General features: G+C 42.7%; 3 protein-coding genes across 11 annotated transcripts; 2 read left to right on the top strand and 1 right to left on the bottom strand.

Moving 5' to 3' along the window:
* The first annotated feature begins 1539 nt into the window (after positions 1–1539).
* On the top strand, positions 1540–3515 carry tmem14ca (transmembrane protein 14Ca). Of its 2 annotated transcripts, none has more exons than XM_035619423.2 (5): positions 1540–1743; positions 2219–2303; positions 2586–2687; positions 2965–3052; positions 3286–3515. In XM_035619423.2, exons 1-5 carry the CDS (start codon positions 1555–1557, stop codon positions 3341–3343), a joined length of 522 nt encoding a protein of 173 aa, XP_035475316.1. In that variant the 5' UTR covers positions 1540–1554; the 3' UTR covers positions 3344–3515. The 2 variants fall into 2 exon arrangements, with proteins under 2 accessions (XP_035475316.1, XP_035475318.1); XM_035619425.2 differs by lacking the exon at positions 1540–1743 and adding an exon at positions 1976–2114.
* Positions 3512–15581, bottom strand: mak (male germ cell-associated kinase). Of its 8 annotated transcripts, XM_035619409.2 has the most exons (17): positions 15215–15581; positions 13659–13739; positions 13391–13496; positions 12143–12197; positions 11744–11865; positions 11403–11482; positions 10181–10313; positions 9913–10084; positions 9539–9706; positions 8511–8777; positions 8114–8322; positions 7846–7985; positions 7224–7370; positions 6248–6334; positions 5405–5524; positions 5069–5164; positions 3512–4290 (listed from the first exon to the last, which is right to left on the bottom strand). In XM_035619409.2, exons 3-17 carry the CDS (start codon positions 13492–13494, stop codon positions 4130–4132), a joined length of 2061 nt encoding a protein of 686 aa, XP_035475302.2. In that variant the 5' UTR covers positions 13495–13496; positions 13659–13739; positions 15215–15581; the 3' UTR covers positions 3512–4129. The 8 variants fall into 8 exon arrangements, with proteins under 8 accessions (XP_035475302.2, XP_035475309.2, XP_035475305.2 ...); XM_035619416.2 differs by lacking the exon at positions 5069–5164 and having other exon boundaries at positions 15215–15579; XM_035619412.2 differs by lacking the exon at positions 6248–6334 and having other exon boundaries at positions 15215–15578.
* Positions 15582–15897: 316 nt separating this feature from the next.
* Positions 15898–21809, top strand: plcxd2 (phosphatidylinositol-specific phospholipase C, X domain containing 2). Its single transcript, XM_035619422.2, has 8 exons — positions 15898–16485; positions 16901–17037; positions 17172–17291; positions 17922–17975; positions 18090–18245; positions 19002–19112; positions 19385–19515; positions 20908–21809. The coding sequence occupies exons 1-8, from the start codon at positions 16383–16385 to the stop codon at positions 21065–21067; spliced, it is 972 nt and encodes a 323-aa protein (XP_035475315.1). The 5' UTR covers positions 15898–16382; the 3' UTR covers positions 21068–21809.
* Positions 21810–22401: the final 592 nt, after the last annotated feature.

Here is a 22401-nt window from a genome sequence, read left to right as displayed (position 1 = left end):
TGATGCCGCATTGGTACATATATAAATTCTTTTATTTGCCTTTTGTGTCGTTTGGTCACTTACAGGTAACACCTGACATGGAAATGGAAAGGACCAGGTAAAGACTGGAAATAAAATTATTATTTTGAGATGATTAAAACAGATAATGGGATAGTCTTGATATAGTTCAACAGTCATATTTTCTATAGGTCCTTTCCAGGTATTTTTAGCAAGGGTAGAGGAAAGAGGCGCTTTCCTGCAGCAACTCTTGATCCTGCAAAGAAATCTTGAAGTGATCTTCTACCTGCTGCCAAAGCAGTGTGAAAAGACACCAGGCGAGAAGGAGCACATAATCCACATACAGGCAGTTGGGCCGTAGGATCTAGATGAGAGCACAACACATTAAGAGGTAACAATGTGCAATTAGTTAGCTGTACAAAACATGACCATCCTTAAACTGTATGCTGATGTGCAGTGAAGTTTATGTAAAACATCCATTTGTAAATTGTGGGCACAAAATTCAAACAAGTTGTGTACGTAGAACCAAAGATACAGTCATGTATCTTGCTAAAGCAAAAAATACAGGAAAATGAATGGTTCGGGTTGATTATAATTTAGGATGAAGGCCATTTGAGGATACCTTTATATCTAAAGTATGAAACGTGTAAAAATGACAAAACATAGACTTTGAAACAAAATGGCCAGTTCCTGTAGGTTAATAGGGCATGACTCCGAGAGGCTTTTTTGTAGGTGTGGACATGATTGATGTACCACCCAAATTTCGCTTTTGCCCCTCCCATGCTAAAGATTCATTTTACACAAATTACATCGTCCAACCAGCCAGTTTGCAAATTTTGGAGAGTTTTCATGCAAGGAAAAATGAGGGGAACGCGCAAAAAGAATCAACAAGCCATCACAAATACCTTTGCCAGGCTCCAGCTGGTCGGCGCTCGGGCCCCAATGAACGCCACCTCATTAAAAGTTCCGCGTAATTTGTGTCCACTAAATTCGGTTACTGTGAACCGGGTCAGGTATAACCAAACGTGATCAAACGAGACAAAAGGCAAATAAAAGAGATCATATACGTACCGATGCCGCATTGTTCTGATTTGTTTGTTGACATCGCTAGCTCCCGCCACTGGCTTCCTGTAACTTTCAAGCAGCGGCACGTGACCAATGGACCGTAACGTGATTGGCTGAATCGATTGCTCATCCTTGGTGTCCCGGATGTTGCCGCTGATTTGATTTTACACAGATCTACCTAATTTCAGTGCCAAACAAAATTCAGTGCTTGAAATGCAATGCCATCAGGTATAAGACATGGCTCAAGGATACTGACAAGAAAGTACCCACCTGACCACAGTTTAAAGCAAAGGGTTTGAATACTTTCGTGAATGAGAGATTTCACTCTTTCATTTGTATGAAATTTCCATTTCTTAAGACAAGTTTCCACCTTTATTACTCAACATTGAGTGAATATTGATGGGCAGAGATGTTTATTTAAGTAAAAAATTAACACAACAAAATGTAGAAGAGGTGAGCATCTTACAAAAACTAATCCAAAGAAATATAGCTATGGCAGAACAGTATTATTATGTTGTCCTTCGCTCAACAACCGGAGCCTACATTTCCCAGGGTGCATCCGGGCTGCACACAGTGTGCACCAATAATTTGTGCTCGGCGGGGAACAAGCTACCGTCGCCGCTGCTAGTTGACAGAGGAGAGAAGCACAAGGACCAAGGTTGTTTGGAGGTCTGTTTTGCGGTAAGAGTTATTTTTTTTTAACATTCGCTACTCGAACACGTTTAAGGCTCAGACTTTTCATACAAGCGATGACACGCGTACCGGCGATATTCTGTGTGTTCGCTGAGGGGTTTAATCTCAAGTCCCGCTGCGTGTGTGTTGTAACACTAGTGCGCACACGCCAAGGCTCTGTAGAAAGCAGTTGGTCTTATCTAACTAAGCCACACACACACACACACACACACACACACACACACACACCGCGCGCGCCTCAATGTAACGGCTTGTGAAGACAGACGTTGTTGCTCTTGTCTTGAGCGGGAACCTTGTTTTAACGTGTCCCATCTGTTGGCTCAGCGAGTCTTCTGGGTGTCGCAGCCTTTTGTGCCCGTGTGAGTAACAGTGTTGTAGGTGCACAGCAGGAGGCCACCTGCACCCGGGCCGTTACCGTGCAGCAGCTGACGTGTGCTTTTGTTTTCGAATGGGCCCCTGACAGGTGTCCAGCATGTCTGTGGACTGGGTAGGATACGGGTACTCGGCGCTGGTCGCCACCGGCGGAGTCATCGGTTACGTGAAAGCAGGTACGTCCTTTGGATTTTTTGGGCCCTCGCATGCAGGTGTAAACTGTAGGACCTTATGTACAAAGTATGAGCTTTTTCTAAATTCGGGCAACCAGTTTTTTTTTCTTTCCCTGAATCTCTAAGGCTCCACTGAAGTCCTGCACATCCATGTTCATCCAGTAATTTGTGTGCATTATTTCAAAAATAAAGAACCTCACTCCCCAAAAACGCAGCAGGGGTCCGTCTGTACATACTCCTGTGGATGCCAAGTGTAGCAGGTGTTGATTCTTTTCTTTTTTTCAGGCAGCGTCCCCTCCCTGGCTGCAGGTCTCCTCTTCGGGGGCCTCGCGGGTGTTGGGGCCTACCAGATCTCCAATGATCCCAAAAACGTTTGGATTTCCCTTGGTTGGTGCAATACATTTTCTGTGTGTGTGTGTGTGTGTGTGTGTGTGTGTGTGTGTGTGTGTGTGTGTGTGTGTGTGTGTGTGTGTGTGTGTGTGTGTGTGTGTGTGTGTGTGTGTGTGTGTGTGTGTGTGTGTGTGTGTGTGTTGCACATGGGTATACTAGGATGTGATGTATAAAAGAAAATTGTCAATGGCAGATCAAGACATGTCATAAAGTCATAACCCAGCCTTAATTTTTCAACATTTACCAATATTTTTGTCCACGCACTGCCTTCCAGCTACTTCAGGAGCTCTAACTGGCGTAATGGGAAAGAGGTTCTACGGTTCCAGGAAGTTCATGCCAGCGGGCTTGATGGCTGGAGCAAGGTACCATTCCTATGATTAAAATATTTTTTGGTGCAGAACATGCTGTATTATTCTGGATGACAGTTGCTAAGGACGACTGTAAGATCGATGGAAGCAATACTCAATTCTCACTGATGGGATCATTAAATAGACCTTTTCATGTTAATCCCAGATGATAATTCATACTCAAGAGGGCTGGGATGTGATCATTCTTTAAAGAACGCCATCACTGGCGTCTTGTTATCTTGTTCCAGTCTTCTGATGGTGGCGAAGCTTGGTGTCACATTGCTGCAGAAACCCCAGGCGTCCTGATGGGAGTGAAGATTCTGAAGGGTATCCCATCGCCTGTTTCAGGAGCAGCTCGTCATTCACTGTTTAAACATTCATGTCAAATTTGAAAAGATGAAGATGAAATATATGTCTTTGTTTATATAATAAGAATGGCTGTCTTGTCCTTTTTTTTAATAAATGAATGCACCGTGAACTTTCATATATTTATTTGTATAAAATGCTTACAAAATGTTCAGTTCATGCAGTGCATAACACAAAAGATGTTTGCAGTTGCCTTACAGTATTTGGAGTAAGTTGACGTAAGCCTTGTAGCCACTACATTGAAAATGTTTGAATCCATCACCAACACTAGGCTGGAGAAAAGGCTATTAACATTTTGTGCATTGGTAGTGAAACAGCACTTGACAATTTAAAAACTAGTTAAAAAAAAAAGCAATGCTTTAAATCCTATGTAGAATATCCAACCACTAACAGAATTGGCTCACTGGATCCTCCAGGAAAACAGTGGGATTGTCTTGCAGACCGTATCAGTCTTGGGTCATGGCAACTTTCAGCTCCACAATATAGAGATCCAATGCACATGCACAGTTGATCTTGCATGGATAAACATTATGAAAAATGCCCTTTGTAAAGAATGTGGGACATGCCATGCATGGCCCTGATGTGGTTTGTTTCAGGAAACATACAAAATTATCATTTTCCCTCCAGGAGTCAAAACTCAGCTCAGGATAATTTCCACAGCCAAAGTTGTGTAGCTATGGCAACAGTGCCCAAACAACCAGGATTTGTTGTGTCTCCGTCCCCGAACTACCGATTTCCACCATACTTGGATGTCCAGTCCACCCGTCCGTGGACAGGCTGGACGGCTGGAGCTCTGCCTAGGAGATTCCCTGAGGTTTTCCCCAGAGCCGAGTAGCTGCTCCCCTTCACCTGAGTGCCGTCTTTCCTCCTCTTCCAGCCCTCGTAATCTGGAGGAACATGCCAGTTTGTCTATGGTCAATATATACAGCATCTACTGTAGGTATGTCTTCATTCACAGCCTTTTGATATTAAATGCATTACAAAAACAATGACAGGGAGTGGCAAACTTGAAGATTTTCATTTAAATTAATGTTTAAGTCACTTCAACCAAATGAATTGACCTCATGGTTCACTGATGAAAATGTTGCAGTATTTGAATATTTGCAGCATTATATGTATAATACATGTCAGTGGCGACATTCCTGCAAAAAAGTAGGTCACGCTTAATGTAAACTGAACATGTCCTAAAGCTACAGCTTCATATTTAAAGCATTTAACTGGCAAAGCATGAGTTGACCTTATTAAGTATTCACAAGAACTACTGTGTCCGTAGCACAACTCAGCTCATCAAAAATGCATCTACGAACCAAGACTACAGGCCCTTTCTGCTTTTTTCCCCACAGCATATCAGTTTGAAATGTTGCAGGGAGTAATGGAACAAGGATCAGCCACAGAGAGCTGAATGACAAAGAGTTGCAGACGACATGAGGCACACTTTCAACTTCTCAGCGAGGTAACCAGCTTCTTTCACCTTACCCTGCTGTTTGCAGACTCATGCTGCGTGCAACATCAGACCAGATCACTCAGAACGATGCGAAAAAGGACAATGAAACAACAACCGTTTCTTCCTAATCTTCAAGGTTGCAACATTGAAGCAAGGCCCTCATAATAAAGCACACATGCACAAAAACAAACCTAATAGCAGCTATGAGAAAATGACAATACCTTCATTGGTGTCGCTCAAAGACGAGTTAGATGTGGGCTTGAGCTTTGCAGCTTTTGGTTTGTCGTTTTTATTATCGGGAGAGGAAGAAAGTTTGACTGAAAGAGTGAAGAAAGAGGAGCAAGTAGTGCCAGCGAATGAAAACTTGGAAGGAAATACAGCGAGTGAGAAAGTGCAAACTGAATACAGAAAAGGAGGCATTATGGTCAAGTACGAGGCCGATCATGCAGCGATGCAGTGATGATTTCAGAAATAGTTTTCACTTGGGAATAAGATTATGAGCAGCAGTGCGACATAGGAGAGAAATTGCACTTGACATAGATGAAATAAGTCCTTACTTGCGTGCTGCCCAACCAAAGGAGCAAGTTGGATTCTCTGCCCCACTGAGCCCACCTCTTTCTTTTGGAATGAAGGGATGTAACCGCCAGAGAGGTTGTACTTGGTGCTTACAAAGTTCCCTATAAGAGAAAAAAGACATTGTTGTTTTTTTGGGGTGTATTTTGTTGTTAAACCTTTCAGGTACCAAACTCAGCATAAACCTCAGGTCAACTCCATAAAGAGCAACATTGAAAAGACAAAAATATACAAATGAAGAAAGCTAAAATAAACACATCTAATAGATGTTCCCATGCACATTGACAGTAATAATAATAATTTGTGTGACTGCATGTGAATCAGCCGCCGCATATGCATCAACTACCAAAGGACCCAAACAGATGAATAAGGCAGAGTGATTGAAGTCATTCAACTTTTCAAGCGACACCATCGACAGGCCGTCCCAGATGGCTATCAGTATAATTAGTCAAAAGCCTCATTGTTCCCATATGAAGATGTTGTGGTTGTAGTGCAATTTACCATCTATTTAGCAACAGGAGCTCTAGTTCTCGGGTTAAACTGTGTATTTATACCCTTGTCTCCTGCGGAGCTTTTAGCCACTGGCTTCTTTCACATGTTAAGTCGCAGGGTGAATACCCGAAGCTTGCCGTATCAGAGGCCATGCTGGTTGTTGGTTTATCTCAGTTTACCCCTCGGTCTATTCGATCAGCGGCAACAATGTTTGTACACGAAGGAGCGTTAGCATGGCCAGTGCCTTGCGGTAATCAGATATCTAAATTCAGACCATCGACTTCAACTGGAAAACAGAGCAAAACAATTCACATGTAGTCATTTCAGTCAAGTACCTTTGGAGAGATCGATTTTCTCCAGTATTCTTTCCTTAACAACCATTTTCTCTTGCGGGCTATCCACAGACTTAGAGGCATTTTCTTCTAGTTTCACGGCAAAAAAAAAAATACAAAAAATAGAATTGCATGCAAGAGAAAAAAAGAAGAAAAGAGAAATGGATGAAAACAAATATTATGAAGATGTTAGTGTAAATGCTGGGTGGGGGGGGGGGGGACAAATGAGCAGGGGGGCGTGTGGGCCGTTTACACACTTGATCTTATACGGACAGCCTTAATCTCATGAATAAGCAACGGGGAGGGAGAGACGAGGCGAAAGAAAGAGACAGAAGAGAGGGAAGGAGGGAGCACAGCGGGGACCCATATTGTGTGTCCGTCTACATGACAAATGATTTATAGAGGCCTCCCATCTCTAAATTCGCAGACACTTAAAGGCTCACTCCCGACGCTGCTTTGTCCGTGGCCCCGTAACTACTGATCAGGAGACATTAGCTGCTCCATTATCATTTTCAGCTTTTGTGTCCCAGAGGACAATCTCATATCATGTAACAGTGGATGACACTGACAGTTGCCAGCTTTCCACTGCATGGGCGAAACGGGACAAGTCACAGTGCTGGTCATTACTTGTCACCAATACTTGTCTAATTTTGGTTGTTAAACACGATTTGTTCCCTCAGTTGTAAATTCCAAATAAGACACCACAGTTTTTTTTCTTTTGGTCTCCAGTCTGCATGTTTTATGCAAAGCTGGGGAAACTTGCATTATAAGATCTTGATATTTATTTTCTGTTATTTTGACAAATTAGTTTTTGATCAAGTCAGTCTTAGAAATATAATGGAACACAGGTCATTTACTTAATTTCTCCGTTATGGGAGCTCAGACTTCTTTACGTGTTCCCGAAATCTGAAAACCCTTTCCACTGCGCACTCCATTAAACCTCTTCATACCTCTACATCAAGACATCAGCAGCTCTCACCCGCATTGGTTCTGGTGACGGATAATCCTCCTCCAATGGGAGCAAGTGGTTTGTTCACACTGTTGGAGGAGTTCTCCCATAGGTCCCGCAGCGTCATGCCACTAGACTCCCTATCCACAGAGGAAGTCTGATTCTTGCCAATCAACCCTTAAAGCGAAAGAAATAATGTGATTAAATATATATATCCAAATCCAAGGTAAATAAGATAAAATAGAAATAGTATATAATAACAGATACTATATTCAATTACGTGCTTTGTAGCTGTAGTGCAATATAAAAATCAATCTATATAGTATTTGCATATTGTTAGTCTATGTAATATTTATATTTTTTATCTTTATTTTGGATTATGTTTCTATTCTTATTTTATTCTTGGGCTGCTACTTGTATTAACTGTTGTGTCAAATTGAATTCCCCCTTCGGTTATACATATAGGTACTTTGTATCGCATTGTATTAATTATATCTACCAGCAGCCACACGACAGAGAAAAAAAACTAAACATTTCCTCTGTAGCAGTAAACCAAAGAGAGTCACACCATTGCTTGTATTTCACCAAGTGATGGTGACCTCTTTGCTATGGTGAAGATTGACTTGATTGGCGGTTAGCCTTGCTGTCGTACCGGGCAAGTAGCGGGACTGGCTGAGATAGTGCTGCCGTGCAGCAGATCCTGGCAGATTGTGGCCCGCCTGGCCCATCTTCACGTTGTTGGGTAGCTTGGTAACTGTGCTGAAGGAATACAGAGGCTTCTGCTCCTTGGGCCTGAAAACAGAAAACGAATAGCGCCTTGGGTTTTGTTTTTTTCGGAGAAGTGCCTCCCATTCAGTCTTGAATTGGAGTCCCGCTCCATTCTGTGCAATGTTTATTCATGAAGACATTAGAGCACTCACTGTGAGTGGTGCTCCTTAGAGCCCCTCTCCTCCTCTGCGCTCCCCAGGCTCGGTTTCTTGGAGTTGGAGGCGGCGTCTTCTAACGGGTCGCACTCCTCCCAGCTATCTGAGGTCTTGGCCACCGTCTGGCCCCAGCGACGACGACTGTTGTTCAGCAACCCCGCCGCGCCACCCCCAACACTGTTCTCGCCGCCCAGTGATGCTGCTTTCTGCAGAAGAGGAAGGAACAATTAAGTAACCTGTCAGATTTGGATTGATAAAATATCTATTACAAACTTAACTCCTACTCCTTAGACGAGGATGAATATACTGTATCTACATGATCTTAGGTCCTGTCATTCTTTAATTTAACACAAAATGCCACAAATAGGCTTCTGATTCGCACAGAAACACTCACTGCATGGCAGACGACTCCTGGTATACTCTCAGCTTGGGGCAGAGGGATCTGCTGAAGAGGTTGATGATGGTGGTGATGATGATGCTGCTGCTGATTTCTTAGTGAGGCTGTGGAGGCTTTAGATTCAGAGGAAGACTGCTGGGGATCAGTCCTGGACTCGGAAGCCTGCTTCTGGGCCAGTGGCTTGGCTTGGACTTTCTTGACCTCCTGGCTTTGTGGACGAGGCCCCAATATTTGGCCTACCTGGAAGTACGGATAGCGCAGGGCCTAGCCAGAGAAAGAGAGGAATACCCATTGCTATTCTGTCCTTCCGAATATTCTCTGTACATTGTTTTCAAACATTTCATTATACTCCCATAAGACTAGAGTCAAGGATTTAAAATCACTGTGTAACCTACATGCTCAAACCTGCCGGGAGGTTTTCATGCCAGCGTTTACTTGGCCGATTCACGTAGTTTCAACTGAGGTAAACCTTACATTCAAACACCTTATTTCACAAATTTCAAATTTACGTATCTTTGGCCACACACCAGTCTGAGTCGCTAGTGGACTAGTGGATCCTCTACTTAAGTCTGTATGTGCGTCATGAATCTCTGCTATGACATATAATTAGTCTTGAAATACAATGAGCGAGCACACAGAGAAGCATCCGTGAGGGCTAGATTAGATTATAGGTGCAGTCGCAGAGGGAATGAAGTACGGCTTGAGGCTGACTTGAAATTACTGAAATTTCAATGCTAATGTTGGAACCACAGATAATCTGCATCGAATTGAAATGTTGCACTGTCAAGAAAATGCACTTTTTATGTCAGATCTTAAAGTTCTTAGTTTTAGTAAAATGCATTCCTGAGTATTCCTCACAATGCACAGTATTAATGATTTTTTTATTAGCTCGACATGCACTGTTACATGTTAATGTACTTATATATTGAATACTACAATGCTTTGAGTCTGAATACATAGCATTTACATCGGACAAATAAAGTCCTGAATCTTACATCCAGACGTTGAGGTTTGGTCTTGCCTACCTGTATGGCAGTGGGTCTTTTTTTGGGGTCCCACTGCAGCAGGTCCCTCATCAGGGCGATAGCCTCGTTGCTGGCATTTGGGATCAGGGTCTTCAGATGGGTCGGCACACATTGGGGGAAGCGGAAGTTCATTGCAGAAGATAGCTGGTAGCCCTCTGGCCAATCCATCTAATGGAAAAACAATATAGATTATTGAACATTAACAATCAGACTGAAATAGAGATTGATATTTTTTGACAGTATTCATATTTTTCCAGCTCAGCATTAGAATGTTTAATATTTCTTAGAATCCATACTAGTGTGCTGAACCCGATTTTTTAGACACGGCTATCATTTCAAGTATTCCCACCTCTCTCCATTCAGCTTCATCTCACCTTTTTGACAGTTCCCAGGACTTGGCAGATCTTGAAGATCTCATCCACTTCACTGTTCCCGGGGAAAAGCGGTCGGAGTGTGTAGAGTTCAGCCATAATGCAGCCGACAGCCCACAGGTCAATAGGAGAGCTGTAGGTCGATGACCTGAGCAGGACCTCTGGAGCTCGATACCTCAACGGAGCAACAACACAGTACGTTAATACTGCTCGCTCTAACATGCTGCAATCGATGCATAAATGGCTGCCGATGTCTAGAAAGTGCTCTCACCATCTGGTTGATACGTAGTCTGTGTAGGGAGGCTTGGAGCGTATCTCTCTGGCCAGTCCAAAATCTGCGATTTTGACCAGCTCTGGACCCATGCACAGCAAATTCTCTGGCTTCATGTCTCGGTGAAAGAAACCTGCACAAGAGTTTGTGTCAAGATTTTTGCCAATTCACGTTGCAAACACAGAACACTTACTTTGCAATGGGCCACATTGTCTCTCTAACCTCAACCCAGCGATTCTAGTTGCCAAACCTTTAGCCGTCATATACTGGAAGTGCCTTTTGGAGGTCGATAAATATTGACATTATTTTGGATATGTTTAACATTATAGTATTATCTTTTTTTCCGCATGACTCTCAAGTAAAATCGAAGTAAAACTTCAAGGAGCTAAAATGTTTGATGTCATGCACAAATATGTTTTGGCCCAGGTTTCCATAGAATATATCTAAAGGAATGCATTGACATACTTAGCGACGATACACAGTGAGTCAAACAGATATGTTAGTGGAATATATATATAAATATATATATATTCCACTAACATATAATATGGAATATTACCGGTGGTCTATCTGAGGGTCACACCTACGACTTCTTAAGACATCAAACACAGCACCCAGGCTAAAGGTTGAGCTACTTTTTGAACAGGTAAGGATTGACAGAGTGAAAGCCTCTTACCATGCTTATGCACAAAAGCCAACCCAGTCAGCACTTGAAACATGATGTTCCTAATTTCATTCTCTGAGAACATCTTATTCTCTCTAGTGACAGACGAAAGAGATGGAAGAAGAGAGGAAGGAAAGAGGGGTAAAAGGTGCATAATGAGAAGAGCAGTTAAAAAGGGAGGAAAGCGCATGCAGTCCTACTGGATATGTGGTGGCGTGGGTATGTTACGGCACATGCCTGCTTGTTGTGAATGTGTGTGCGTGCTTGAACTTTCATTTACAATTTCGAAAAGTTGCAACCCAACATATGAGGTATCCACACATCCATTAGTTGTAGAAATGAAGGGCGTCAGATGAGGCAGCTATGGAGGATTCACAAACTCAAAGATTCAGATCAGTCAATCGCCAAATTCGATGACGCTTGACTTTTGTTGAAATATTCCACATTTTATAGTTTCATAATTACTTTGACACACTTTAGCAGCTGTTCAATGAATCTTGCAGTATGCAGCCACTCCCATGCACTTGCAGGGTGTCGAAGAGGAATACGTGCACCTACCATGTTTGTGAATAAATGACAGGCCTTGTAAAATCTGAAAGCTTATGTTTCTTATCACTGATTCGGGGAACAGTTTTTTTCTGTAAATATAAAATGGATTATATTATTCTGAGTAACCTGCTACTGGGAAAACCATTACATAAACACCAGCCTGTTTTTTGTCGCTGCAGATAAACTGATGTGCTGAAAAAACATAGAATACATATTACCATTAATTTCGCTGTAAAATATTCGTGGCTTCCTTGACTTGTCAGCTCCTCACAGACAACAAACCCAGGTGTGTACATGTGCATATACCCGTTATGCAACATTAATTAAAAGTGAGATATTTAGCTTCTCACCTGTCCTTCATGAGCTGGTAGAGGTTCTCCTTCATGTACTCAAAGACAAAGTAGAGGTGATCGTTCTCTCTGATGACCTCCTTCAGTTTCACCACATTCGCGTGGTTCAGCTTCTTCAGTGACTGGCATTGAAATTTTTTTAAAATAATGCTTAACACACTTTTAATAACATCATTATAATAGAGATATCACACAGATCTGCTCTGCAATGGCATTACATGTTTACAATGTTTCAAATGTTAAATAGTCTGTTGAATTTTAGTAATTCGATCCTCTTTACATTGCAAACTGTGACTGGCAGTTGTGTTCAAAAAGTTGTTGTGCATTATTGCCTAAATCACACAGTAACATAATTTCCCCTAAGGCTCTCCGATTCTGTAACCTACTCGTCATCCTTACCGTCACTTCTCTCAGGTTCATACATTCCTCCCATGAATAAAACTTCCTCTTCATCCTATGAAAGACAAAAGTCAAGTCACTAAAGGAAAAGATGCATCAGATATGAGTATATGCTACTAAGGGGTGATGTCAAGATTGCAGGCCGTATAAATGACACCCAACATACAGGGAGTGTCACTATCTTTGCAAAATTCTTTTGTGTGTCTTCATCAATAATTCAGCTCTTTTGATGTGTCTCTAACTTGAGCTCTTTTCATTTCATGCACAGACCTGCAAATGCTCTACACTGTAAAGCGAAATTAATCTATAGGCTAAAACCTTACAGGCTTCACAAAAGATTTGTTGACACATCTGGACACACAGCCGACACCTTAAATTGTCAGGTTTATCACAATGTCCATTTCTATATGCAATAAAACCCCACGTGGATTTATAATGCACATTTTACGATAACTTATCGCCCCTATGGAGTTATGCAAGAGTAACAGAACGTGCAGATACCATTTCTGCTCTCTGGGCATCTTCCTTCCACAATGCCAGCCAGCAACCTGACTCACACCCCTTCTACTTTCACTCCCTTTCACCGTCACCACAGGTATTCTCTTGCATGGTAACCAAATGATCGACCGATGGACACATCTCCCAGGTTTCTCATCTATTATTGACCCCCGCCGCCATGCTGCCGAAACAATGGCATGGAGCCATGGAAGCCCGTTTGTTTGCCTTGGTGATGGCATGAAAACCGGTAAAAACTAAGTTCTAGTCAGCACTTAATTATTTATTTATTAGAGATAGATAGGTAGAAAAGTTTAGTTAGCAAATATCAGAGACATTATTTCGCAAGGTTTTCTAATCTTCTACTCTCTGTTGCAAAGTTTGTAAATATTGTCGTCGCAATCTATATAGTGATGACATTTTTGTGATGCATGCTTTTATGCAATGTTGGTGGAAACTTGGGATACACTTGATGGACTAGATTAAAACCAGACTTGTTCTTTCGACAAGACATGTCAGTAGGTTCACTGAATTCCGTCACTTCAAAAAATATATAATACTGAAATTCATAAAAGACACTATATCAGAAAACTCTATCATTAACTATATCACAATATTAAATAACCAACCCCTAACACTTCCACTATTCTAAGAATACACTACTAATACCATGTCAATATATTTTTAGACTTTAACAAGGACTGACAATATTTAAATCTTAAAGTTAAAATAACAGAAGATGATCATCCTCACCTCTTTATAGCCACCAGTTCTCCAGACTCGTTACTTCTTCCCATCAGCACGCTGCCATAGGTGCCATCACCCAGCTGCCTCAGGGTGGTGTAGCGGTTCATCATCGCTAAAAAAAATATGGTTTCATTAACTGGTATTTTACGTTCCTAATGTGTGGAACAATTTGTAGAAACAGTCACCAAGTTTCCTGTTTCCTGTTCTATTCCTGTTACTGTTCTTTCCCAGTAATGGGGATTTTCATTTTTGCCCGATATGTCGCAGTGCTCACCTGTTTTCCAAGCTCAGAAATCATCCCTCAGAAAAGTGGTGATGTAGGTCAGCCGACAGTCAACGCTGTGCCTTTGCAAGCCTTCAGTGACAAGTAAGAAACAAGCATCATCAGCCACACACGCAATCATTTTAACTACAAATACACAAAATCACACACCAAAAAAACAAACAAAAAAAAACAATTATTTGTCTTACCCCTGAAAATCCCAGCAAATTGTGGATTTGTAAGTGATAATAAAAGCTTTTTCTTGTTTTTTTACTTTGTGAGGAGGAGTAGGTGTGTGTCACACTAGTAGCAGGCACCAACATGACCACCCAAAGGAGATGACATATGCAGCCCTGGGCAGATTAGGCACAGGGATGTAAATAGGATGTTACATCACGGTCATGCTTACCGGCATCCACTACCTTCCCCAGGCACCCTGCCTGGCAAGAGGATTTGACTGATCGGTTGTATATTCGGCTAAATAAATCCCCCGAGGACTCTTTACTATAAATGTGTTCTCTGCAAAATTAAGCAACTCGGCAGACAAATACCCTCAAAGCAACATGGTTGTCAACTTAAATGGCGATGGCATGTCTGCATTGCAGCAACATTTTAACTGTCATGCAGTCAGATCGTGTCCATATCCATATGCATTCTTACACTGACCTCACCTGTAGAAAGCCTGAGCCTTTGGTGGTGCCACAACATGTATATCATGATATCCCAACATTTAAACACGAATCTAGAATCTTTAGGATATGGTGCGGCTCCATGTCTTAGGTAAAATCAATGCAAGAAGTGAACCCCAATTCATTCCACAGTGCCATGGATGCCATGGGCATTTAGATTATACCGTCCGGGGATAAATTCCTTCATCAAATTGGTTTTGATTGTTATGCACTATTCAAGAACCTTCTAAGTGGCAAAAAAATGTGAGACTGGGAGCAAAACTTTGCTAGAAATATTTCTTGCTTCTTTATCAATTCATGTTGAGTTTCTCTGAAACAAGGGATTTGACAGGGGGAGCTGGAGAGGTCGGTGAGCACACTGCCGCTCGCCACTCGGCTCTCACATATGGCAATCTGTTGTGAAAGGGATTTAAGGGGAATTAAGCTTCAGGCCACATAAGACAATAAGAAACTACTTTACTCAAGGTCACTTAACTGTACGGAAAACCACTAACCTGTCAGTGACAAGGAAACGGTTCAATATGATCATGTGAAGGTGATTACTTTGTAAATTAGCAATTCAAAAATATATAATAAAATGTACTCCATACTGTCAGAGTTAAAGCATTAAACATAAAAACACATCAGCATCATCATGAACATGAAGGATATAAAAAATGATGTAAAATAAGGAGTGTCAAGAAGACATTTGTTGCTGACATGTCATCTCTGACAGTCCAGCTCCTCGGCCATTAAGAACACTCTTCTTGTTGACCGTGCAGGATTATAGGGTTAGGGGTAGGTTGGGGTTCATGTAAGGAGAAACACATGTCGAACAGAGTTTGTCACCAACACCTTCCACCAGGTTTTCCCCCTCCTTTCTCTAAGTTTTGAACTCACCATTTCGGGAGAGTTCCTCTGTTGTCTGCGCCGGCTGATAGCACCAGTTCCCCTCAGATAGGATCCACGCACTGTTAAATCCTCGCTCTTGCGATAAGGAGGTGCCTGCGTGCGTGCGCGCGCGCGCGCGCGTGACTTGCTCCCTATGGAAACGCACACACAAACGCGACGCTTGTTATAAGCTGCCATGGTGACCGACGGCGCGTGCGTGCGTGCGTAATGCTTTGTGGGACTTGGTGTCCTCGGGGGTCGGTGAACGCCTTGGTTTCTGCAAATGTGGGCTTAAATTTGAAAGTTCGGATTGACGTCTAGCAATCGATCGATCGATTGGGCACGTCTGCCAAATTGTTCAAGAGCACTCACAAGACGATTTGTGGAGAAAGCTGAAATAGTGTAGGGGAGGGGTTTCCTCTCAGAAACACAGGGGTAGTTCACGTGCTGCGCCAAGAGATGGCGCTGCAGAGCAGTGGTTGATCTTATCGGCCAATGAGAAGAGGACAGTAAAAAAGATTAGAAGGCCAATCGTCTGATTGTTGTAGGGGCGGGTCTTCACCTGTGACAAACCCCTCACCGTTTCCAGCTTCTGTCTCCAGAAACAATACAAAATTTGACTAAATAAATTATGTCCGATGAAATTATTTGACTGACAATATTTGATCGAATATCGATTACAGCCACTCCCCTTTTACCCTGCACCTGGGAGGTTGTGGGACCGGGGGGGCTTTACCTCCAAGACCAAGACCTACTTTCCACCTGTGTCTGGTCTTGTGTGTGTGAGTGTTTGTGTGCACCCAGGGGTGGTGGTCGTCTTCGCACGTACACGCACGACACAGGTTAAGACAAAAAGCAGGAGTAGAGGGATGACAAGTGGGATTTCGCTCTAAGAGGATTATCGCGGTCGTTAACAAGACCGGCGGGTGGTTGACGATGCCCGGTTGGCCGGTTGGAAGGCAACGCCATGCTGTTGCCTCCCACAAACCCCGTTTGCCATCGGCGAATGTAGATACTTGGAGAATTGTTCAAAAAAAAAAAAAAACTTATTGTAAAAATTCCAAGATGCACTACGGTTGTTTTTACCTGTTGCGCACGGAAAACGCACCGGGAGCGCGTCCGCGCTGGAGAGCGGTTTCCTGAGAGGAGAGGAGTTTGTTGACGGGCCGATTCTGACATGAAGACGCGACCTGCGGGGATCGGTGATCTCAACGCTGACTGGATGGGTTCGCTCCCCTCCCAGCTCAGTGCCATGCCCCTGAAACACCTCGCCGTGCCAGGTGAGCCCGTGCGTAAAGATGTGCGCATTCCCCTGTCTGTCCAACATTGAATGCATAAACAACAGCACAACTAAAACTAACAGGGCAAAACGTCATTTCTTAGGGCCTGCTTATGATTGAGGGTATGAGTGAATTTACATTTTGTAAGGGTTAGGTTTAAGCATAAGTCGTTTACGCCTAGGGATGTTGTGTGTCATTCACAGTTTCTCTCTTGCAGCTTTACTTCCATCTTTTTATTTTCTGTTTAAGATGCTTTTCCACCCTTTCCTTTCTTGCATGCCATTCCCTATGTTCTGTCATGCTTCACATTCCCCTTTTCCATTTGCCCCCCTAACACCCACTGTGCTTCTCTTTTTGTTTGTTGTTTTCCTTCCGTCTATCATTTCCTATCTTCACCTTCTTTCTTTTTCCATAGGATCCCATGATTCTTTCACCTTCTGGGTGGATGTGCATGCTCCCGTGGGCCCCGATCAGAAGGCTTATGTCAAATACCTGGCCACCATGTTCAGTGTCTTAGCCAAGAAAGTCATGGTGAAGTGGTCCATGACACAGGTATAGTGACATGCACAAAACCAGCAGCAGCTTTTGGGCATATTTTGAAAATCTGCGTGTTTTACAGTCAAGCAGACGTGTTGGGTTTTGGCAGACAGTTGTAGGCTAACACATGATGCCATCTGTTTTCCCAGAACCTGACTTTTAAGGAGCAGCTGGATGCAGGAATTCGCTACTTCGATCTCAGGGTCTCCTCCAAACCAGGCGAGCCAGGGAACGAGATTTACTTCATCCACGGCCTCTTTGGACACAAGGTGAGCAGAGGACACACACTTAACTGATGACGGTCCCCTAATTCTTTTGAATCGCTTTTCACAACTCACAGTCATATTTCTCTTTTTTAACTGTCACAGTCCAGTGTTGTCCATCAGTGCTGGAGTATTTTTTTCAGATAGACTAGATGCTCTTTTTTTTTTTCTCATTATGAACATTGAATGTCTCCAGCTGTTGTCATTAGCGGCTCAGAGGTATGGCCTTGAACAGGGATCAAATATTGTGTATTGTGTATTCACTTTTAAACGTCCCTCCTCAGAAATGGGTCATTCTGACATGTGCCTGACCCCTGTATGTTTTTACACACTGCTTTGCCTCTAGTAGTGGGGCATTAGACGGATCTTTGCCTGTTAAATATTTGACACAAATATATACGGGCTTGGTAGATAGTAGGAACAACATTTGATCCTTTATTTTAAGTGCAATATGATGGCGTTTTGCATTCCACTAGGCTATAACATGCATTACATTTAAGAGACGCATTTGCAGCGTTAAAGGTTTTATCAAAACTGTGAGCTGTGGCGATATTTAATTAGAGCATGACCATCAATACGTGAGGAACAAACCTTTAGGTTTAAATGCTCCTCAGTTTTGCTCTGTTCTCCCAAAAGGTGAAGGATGGACTATTAGAAATCAATTCCTTCCTTTGCAGACACAGGAAAGAGGTGAGAAGAACCTGGAATATAATTTTTCAAAATGCAAATAAATAAGTAAAAAAACAACAGATTTATATAGAGAGCGTTTTGGACCATTAACTGGGTAATGTTTGATCGATGCAGGTGGTGTTTCTGGACTTCAACCATTACTATGCAATGGACGCAGAGCACCATGTGTACCTCATCACCATGCTCCAGGAAGTGTTTGGCAGCAAGCTTTGTAGCAACGGTGCGGTGGAGAGCATCACTCTGGACTACCTGTGGGAGAGGAAACACCAGGTGAGATCTGGGTGCTCAAGTGTTTTGATACAAAACAGATTTTTCCCAAAAAGATTTTCCCAGTAGTGGCCTTGCAATCATTTCAGTGTTAATTTTAAAGCAGATTAATCACATCATAGAAAACTATTTCCATCTGATGAATGGGGGGTTGCACCAAATACAGTGTGTGATCTGAACTAGTGCACATACAAGTAAAAGCGGCATGCAGGTGTGCAACGGACAGCCCGTTTAACCCTTGTGGTCAGTTAATCTGTGCAGGAATTAGTGATGTGCGTCATCCTATTAACACTTGTTCTACTATCCAACGCGCGTTTCCCTCCTTCATTGTATTTAGCAATTTAACATTTCTTCACATCATTTTTCTTTTCGTGCGTCCTTGTCTCGTTTTTCACTTCTTACCTCAAGCTAAACATCCTTTCTTTATTTGACATTTTGTATTCCTTTAGACATGCGTACAAGAATAATCTGTGTGTCTGTGTGTACACAGTCGTCATCCTGTTTTAGATACAGATAGTGTCACGTTACACCTGCATTGTCCTATTTGTCCGTTTCGTGCCGCAAGCTCACAATCGGTTGACTCTGTTCCCACGACCCTAATCTTTGAGTGGCTTAGTTGGCAAAGGAGAGAGAGACAAGGATAGAGAGAGAGAGAGAGAGAGAGAGAGAGAGAAAAGAAGAAGTGGAGAGAGTGAAAATGACCAGCTGAAGAGGGTGACTGGTTTATAGTGAGTGTATATTATTGTCTCCTCTCCTCAGGTAATAGTGTTCTACCATCATCCCTCAGCTCAGGACATCCCTGTCATGTGGCCGGGCAACAAGATCCCTGCTCCGTGGGCAAACACCACGAAACCCAACAAGCTCATACAGGTCAGAGGACAATAGTCAGACCCCTGCTGTGTATTAATCCTTACCAGAGTGAGATTCCTATCTATTCTTCCTTCTTCTCTCCCTCTTCTACTTCTCTGTGTCCTTATCCCACTGCAATTCTTTGGGTCACAACTTAAACCAAGTGTACAAAAGTCAATGTTTCTTTCTCTCCCTCCCCTCTGACACATGTACATATTTACATAATCCTAAATGCTCGCATTCAAGCAATATTTAGATGATATTTTTTCCCCCTTGAACATTCTCTTGTCTAGTTCCTGGAAACCACACTGAAGGAAAGAAACAGAAAGGGCTCCTTCCACGTGTCGCAGGCGATCCTCACACCCAGGGTCAACACCGTGGCCAAGGGCCTGGTCTGGGGGCTACGTCACTACCTGGTGGAGAGGTCAGTGACCATACAATTGGGTGTGTTTATGTCTTAGATTTAGGAGTCCAAGCCAAACTTTAGTTTCCAACGTTGTGGAGTAATCTGCGGGATGTGTAGTGTCTCCCTCTCCGTATGTTTGCACTTACTTTGACCTGAACCTATAACCTCTACATTAACAAACAAAGCAAGCAAACAAATCCTTTCTTAAGATGGCAATTGTAACTCCACCCAAACCTTAACCTCACCCTTTCACTGTTGGAGTCAAAACATTCCCTTTTCTACTGCTCAGTTCCATTGATTTACTCTAATAAATGGCCAGTAGGGGGCAGTATCGCAAAAGCTGCAAATGCCTGCAACCGCAGAGGTTTTCCAGTTCTGTGCATGTCCTTGAAAAAAGAAAAGGAAAACAGTTTCTTGGCAGGGTGGGACTTTGTAGATCTGACAAATGCAATGTCCACATTGTAAAACTTAGAATTAAAACCTTGACTTCTACATTGATGTAAAATACGTGTTGCAACAGTCACTGTTGCAACAGTGACTGTTGAACAGTGTGTACCCACTGGGAATCATCTGTACCCTAACCCAGTCATCCCTTATTATTTTATTATTTATTATGTTATTTTCAGTCATCCAGCTCAAAGATCCTAAGATTTGAGTAGAAATGATACAGGAAATCCAGCCTCGAGTACATATACCCACTGTTCCTTTAAAATCCGAGAGAAACAGCCACTGGTGCCCAGGGTATGAAAGCCCTGAATGGACACTCTGGCGAGACAGGAGGTGGCCTAATTTTGCACTTCCGAGGAAACGGGATTGTTTATCACTGCTGGATAAACATTCTGGCTTCCGGGTTTTGTTCTGCTGGCGGCTCAAACATAGCAGGGAATTCATGGGTGTTAGAAGTGATACAGTTATGGAGTCGTGCGCGTGTGTGTGCGCGTGTGTGTGTGTGCCAAGAACCAAAACAGAAAGTGACTTGGATTCTTGATTTGGAGACAATAGTGGCACAGTAGTCTCTCACTGACAGACACAAACGCCACTCCCTTTCGTCCATGCTGTCAGCCATCGAGATGTCTCTCAGCTCTGTCCAGGAGCAACTCATTTGGTAATGTTCATCATTGTGGATTCCTACTATCATTAAGTTACTCTTACGTTGCCATTATGCCAGAATGAAACCCCCCAGAAACACAGAAACTAGTTTGCAGGGTCAATAAATCTCTTCAAATTAAAATTCAAGAGACGATTTTGAGAGTAACAGAAATTAGTGGGATTGTTTGCATTCCAGTACAGCTTGTCCCATTCACACACTGACCACCCAATCCTTATTTTCTGCTCTTCCTCTTTTCTAAATCAGTCGCTATAACTTTCTAACCGAATGTAATTTCCCTTGGGGGGGGGGGTTGCCTCTAGAAACCTGCCTACCATCATGTCCTGGGTGGAGGCTCAGAGGCCGGGCGCGGATGGGGTCAACATCATCACCTCGGACTTTGTGGAGCTCACTGACTTTGCCAACACTGTCATCAAACTCAATAACCTGCTGTTGTCGGAACGGGAGCGCAGAGGAAGATGACACGCGTCGGCACAACTAACTGATGTGTACTGACCCACGACGTGAGTTGGATTGTCGGGAGTGCTGGGAATTTGTTTCTGAGAACATTCTGTGAAGTCAGTTCCAATAATGATAACATATTAGTTTACATCAGTGACTCTAATGATGATTTTTACTTACTTACACATTGAGATACTGTACACAGCCCTCTAGACCGTCAGCTAACTCTTGGTTATTAGAACGTCGACTCCCTCTGCCACAATATCATGCAAAAAAGAGCAACAGCTGAGGTCAGAGAAGACCATGTACGACCTGCTGCATTTCTCACTACATCTTCATGAGGCCAACCAAATCCAAAAACTTAGTCATACCACAGCTCCGGCTTCATTTGTGGATTTTCCTTTCATTTTGAGGAGGGGGTTGCCTGGAAACATATCGCCTTGCTTCTATGAAATGGAACCAGATTGTCAGCCACCCGTGACATGGACAATGATCGTCTGACTCAGGGATTAAATGTCTAAGGTTCAACATCTCAGGTGTTTAAGGGGGGGGAGGGGGGAGTTGGACTTCACTGTCTCAACACTTATGGTTTGTCTATATAGTTTAACTAGAGATATAAACGTTGTCACTTTTTTTTACATTTGATAGAATTGCATACATTACAGAATTATAGTGGGAAAGCCAAATATGTGAAGAACTCGTGCCACAATTCTCATAAAACGTGTGCACCCATTCATAAAGTCTACACAGCTGTAAATGTTAATTTGTTGTCAGTATCTTTTTACTTCCATTTTATTTCTAGACCTGCAAAAATAGAAATAGTAAGTACACGGACGTGTCCAGAACATGTTAAGTCTGCAGCAAACTCCATGAAACAGACCATATAAACATCAGGTCGAAAGAGCATTGAAAACAAAAAAAGGCCAGATTATTGTAGAAATGAAATGTTTTGTGTCTGTTTAGGTGTGTATCTGTGTTTGTGTGTGTGAACTGTGGGCCCGGTGATTACTATGTACGACAGAGACAGGAGCGCAGTGGCAGTCGACCTGCATTCCTGTGGTCAGAGTAGGGAAAGAGAGGGGGAGAGAGAGAAACAGTAGGAGAAGACAAAAGTAACTCACGAAGAAGTGGCATTTATTGAGCAGAGTGGAAAGAGTAAAATAAACGATAAAGGGGAAAAACGACTGAGCTCGGTGGACTGGTCAATGAGAGGTGATTAAAAAGTTTTTAAAAAAGGGAAGAATTCCCCTGAGAAGTTGGAGTCATCGAAGGTGCAGGAGGCAGAGAGTTATCTGAACGGCTGCTTTTTTCCTCCGGCAGAATTTTCTTTTCTTTTCTTTTCTTTTTTTCCATTC

This window comes from Scophthalmus maximus, chromosome 21 (genome assembly GCF_022379125.1).
Source record: "Scophthalmus maximus strain ysfricsl-2021 chromosome 21, ASM2237912v1, whole genome shotgun sequence".
In the NCBI taxonomy this organism is placed as follows: domain Eukaryota; kingdom Metazoa; phylum Chordata; class Actinopteri; order Pleuronectiformes; family Scophthalmidae; genus Scophthalmus; species Scophthalmus maximus.
Note: the sequence above shows the minus strand (reverse complement) of the source record. Positions and strands in the feature narration are given on the sequence as shown.